Genomic DNA, 4,057 nt, shown 5'->3' on the forward strand with positions numbered 1-4,057 from the left:
CAGGCTAAGGAAGATGGACAAAATGTGGACCTAGTTCGTCTCTCATCTCAGGGACGCATTCTTTACCTGGACCCCAGATCTGGGCGAGTGAAAACCTTTCCCATCCAAGTTTCAAAGATGAATTACTCAATCACCATTGATGAGTTCCAGAACTCTGATATGGGTTCTTACTACTGCGAGCAGAACAATGAATGCTTTGAAGTGAAGTTGTCTGAAGAAAAAGGTAAAAAAGGTATGCTGTTTCATTTCAGCCTTGACTTTTATTTGATATTATTTACACATTTACACAATTTTAATTTAATAGGTTTCACAACTATCATGACAAAATCAAACCAATATCTAAGAACTGGAAGTTTAAAGACTCAAAAATATTCTGGCCTTTTCATTTTTTAATTTCTTTTTAAAATTGTTTAATTGATCAGTGGAAAAGTATTTTAGGCTTATATTTATTAATGTGTTTATCCTTCTGTCTATTGACATGAGCAATTCTTTGAAGTCCCTGCAATACTTGGCTCTTTTTTGTTCATAGTATTCTCCTTTCACATGATTGCCATTAAATCGGCCGTCTCACATAAGAGAAGGAAAAATGGTCCCTGTTTCCACGCACGGACATGCTCATTTTCTAAAACCCAAATCTGGCCAAGTCAAAGCCTTTTCTAACCAGGTCTTAGAGAAAAACTATTCTATTGTCATCATTTTGCTGGAAACCTTAGATCTGGAGTTGTACTGCAGGGGACTAATTGTTTTTGAGTGGAGTTACTCATAAGAAAATTATAGCCCTCCAGTTTCTTAGTTTTGTCAATACAGCCTGTGCAGAGGCTCACATTATCTTCCTTTCTATGGTTGCAGACCTCAAAGGCTAAACACAAAACAGAGGCCAACTGAATGAGTTATTGTTTCCTGTGAACCCATCTTTATAAAACCACATCTTGTTGTGCAGGTAGGCTGAACTCAGAGACGTATCTTCTGATCTTCATCTGTGCTGGTGCAGTTGCCTTGATCCTCCTTAGCCTTTTTGGCTACTTCTGCTGTTTAAAATGCATTTGTGAGTATTCCCCTCCTTGTTACTCTATGAATGTAACAGTTTGTCACAATAATAAAACTTCAAACTTGATCGCGGTACAATAAATTTTCTCTATACCATTTTCAGTAACATTTCTGAAGGCACAAGGTTCTTTCTTGTTAGAAAGAAAACATATTAACAACATGACGATGCTTGTTTCCAAAGTGTAAGACTTGCTGCAGCTTGAGAGAATTTTAGTGGTTACAGCTGAAAGAAGTGTGACTATTTGGGCAAATGTGAATGGGTCAGAGTTTGTATTAATGTTGAAGTACATATAGTTATTGAACATATATACATTTAAATTATTTTGACAACCCAAATAACTAAAGTTACTGTAAATTCAATTCTTAGAATAGGAAACAAACAGTGGATATTTAGCACATCTCTTTACATTACTTTTTTCTTTTTCAGGCCTTTCCAACAAAAGTAGGCCTGATGACGTGATCGTTACAGTCAGTGGAACTGCAGGTATGTGTGTTGTCAGATCACAAAAAGTATAATCCAAAAAAACTTCAAGGTTCTGCTTAGTGTTTTGAAGTTTTAAAACACATGAAGTCAAAAATAAAAATAATTCAGATTTTCTTCAATATTTATTTTATGGACTTTCTGTTTTGAATTAACATATGACTGCAATAGCAAGAAATATAAAACCAATTAGTAAAGCAAATAAAGATTAAGGAGGTACAATTCACATGAATAACAAGTATTTTCATCCATCAAGAATTTCATGCTAAACTGGACAAAAAATAAAAGCTGAAATGTTTTCCACACCATAAGAAATAGAACACAGTTAATGTAAAAAAAAAATACATTAATTTCTATTTATACATCAAAGACAAAGTACTACGGTCATTCACAGTCTATTTTTTGCAAAAGAAAAAAATTATTATTTTAGTTAAAAAAAACTAAATAGTAATAATTATTATTTTGTGAGCTAGATGTACTTTACACTTGATCATTTGGCCTCCCATTCCACTAGTTTGTTGCACAGGATAATTTTCTTCTGCAAGCAAGAGAAGGCAAAATGGTAAACAGTTTTCTAATAGGAACCACACAATTCATAACACCTACTAAAGGATGGAATAGAAAAACTTTGTATTTCTTCAATAAAAAGGAATCAGTTGAGAACATATTTTGCACATCAGGCAAAAAGTAATGTTCATAGCATAAGAATGTTGTAATTTGTTTGGAGTGACAATTTGCAGAAGCTCTGCAATGTATCTTATCTCGTACATTTTTCAGTTATCAGTTGTGGGAGTCGTGATATTTGTATACACATTTTAAGCCTCGATAGATATATCCAAAGCTGCTCATCCATAGTATAGCTAATTTGAAGAAAGATTGTGAAATGTTGCTGTCTTCTTTTGCTTAGATAAAAATAGTATCTTATCAATCTAAATAAAGCTGGAAATTGGAGCCACAAATAGGCAATAAGGACATAATTGATTATCGTAGGCTTTCTTATAATTACAATGGATGATGATCTTACCAGATTTACAACACCCAAATAGTTGAGAATGTAAATAGAAAAAAGAAGTTGTATTTATTTATTTTTATTGAAATGAAAGGAAAGAGACAGAATGTTTATCTTTTCCCAGTTTTTGACATTTTAAAATATTATGCTTCTCTTCTAATAATATAAATTCCTCTGTGATATGTTACTGCAGGTCCCAGTGCTCCACCACAGGAAGGCAGAATAAACGGACTTCCAGCAGGTAACATTGAACACAAACACATAGTGACATTACATTATCTATCTAGTCATTTGAACAGCATCTAAATAGAAATGGCAGTGTAATTATGTTGCGAAAATACTGAGACCTACACCTGTGTGCTTCCCTCACCAGGAGTCAATAATCTTGACAATAATCTTGTTTATGGTGAGTTCACACGTATCTCCTTCTTTCTTTATTCAGTCTCTGTTTTATATATTTAGCTATATTGCTGAGATAGCCTCTGCAGACGTTAGCAGGCACCTACAACCTGAACAACTAGGTGACAATGTTTTCCTTTTGTTTATCATAAACAACAGAAAATGATGACCAGTACTTAAACCCATCCAGAAATCCAAGTGACCAACCAGGAGCTGCGCAGCACCAGGATGGGAACCAGCCTGGTCAGAGTGGGATTGGAATTTATCCAAATCTGGATGAGTTCAGGTTTCAAAGAGAGGAAAGTCAGAGGACAAAGCAGAGATTTCATTTAGGTGCTTTATTATTCTCACTTTTTATAGCATTAATGACCTCTGAATTAATCTGCGATGGAGTAAATGTCTCCTCTTTCTTCAGAGCTCTTCAGCAGGTTACGACAAGCCAGTATAAATCGGCATTTTTATGGTAATGCTAAAATGTGTAATCATATTTTCTCCTTTTGCTTCTGTCGGGTGAGTTACTTGTTTTCTGTTTTCCTTCACAGCGAACCAGAGAGAGATCCGTAAGCAGCAAGCCATGGCAGCACAAGCAGAGAATAACAGAGGTACCCAGGGTTTCTAATAGCATCTTATTTGATCATAATTACAATTCCATATTGGTGTGAAAACACAATACACAACATGTTTGCTCATCTGTTTTTTTTTTTGCATTTGTCTGGTTGCACAGCAGGGATGGGCAAGAGGAAACCCAAAGACTGTGAGTGCTGACATCGTCTGTGGTTCGTGTTAGCGATGAAATGATAGCGTACACTGATCTGCTCTCCCACTTTTTCCACTCCTCCTCAGCATGTGAATACAAAAACCCCATTTACAACAGGAGCACTGACCAACTCAACCGACTGTAGACAATTCAGGAGTCTGTTTCATTTTTTATACTGATGGATATTTACTGATAATGCTGTTTTTAAGTCTATCTGCAATGTATTTTCTGTATCTTGTGTCTTTAAAGCTTTTTTATAATAAAACAAATACATAAATCTTAAATAAAAACTTGTTAAAAACTATCTTTTTTATCTCATGAAAGAAAGGAGAGGTAAAATAACACCTGGCTTTCAGATTAATGG

The 4,057-nt window shown here is 34.8% G+C and overlaps 1 protein-coding gene across 1 annotated transcript in view; it reads left to right on the forward strand.

The window, feature by feature from the left end:
• The window catches only part of LOC103474787 (uncharacterized), a 14,533-nt gene extending 10,476 nt beyond the window's left edge, over positions 1-4,057 (forward strand). Inside the window, exons 3-12 of the mRNA XM_008426010.2 lie at positions 4-232; positions 941-1,045; positions 1,475-1,531; positions 2,731-2,778; positions 2,911-2,943; positions 3,096-3,269; positions 3,352-3,399; positions 3,479-3,538; positions 3,661-3,690; positions 3,780-4,057. Of these exons, the coding sequence (XP_008424232.1) occupies positions 118-232; positions 941-1,045; positions 1,475-1,531; positions 2,731-2,778; positions 2,911-2,943; positions 3,096-3,269; positions 3,352-3,399; positions 3,479-3,538; positions 3,661-3,690; positions 3,780-3,838 (729 nt within the window). The 5' untranslated portion in view covers positions 4-117 and the 3' untranslated portion in view covers positions 3,839-4,057. The remainder of the gene's footprint in view (positions 1-3; positions 233-940; positions 1,046-1,474; positions 1,532-2,730; positions 2,779-2,910; positions 2,944-3,095; positions 3,270-3,351; positions 3,400-3,478; positions 3,539-3,660; positions 3,691-3,779) is intronic.

The sequence above is a fragment of the Poecilia reticulata genome, linkage group LG13 (assembly GCF_000633615.1).
Source record: "Poecilia reticulata strain Guanapo linkage group LG13, Guppy_female_1.0+MT, whole genome shotgun sequence".
NCBI lineage: Eukaryota > Metazoa > Chordata > Actinopteri > Cyprinodontiformes > Poeciliidae > Poecilia > Poecilia reticulata.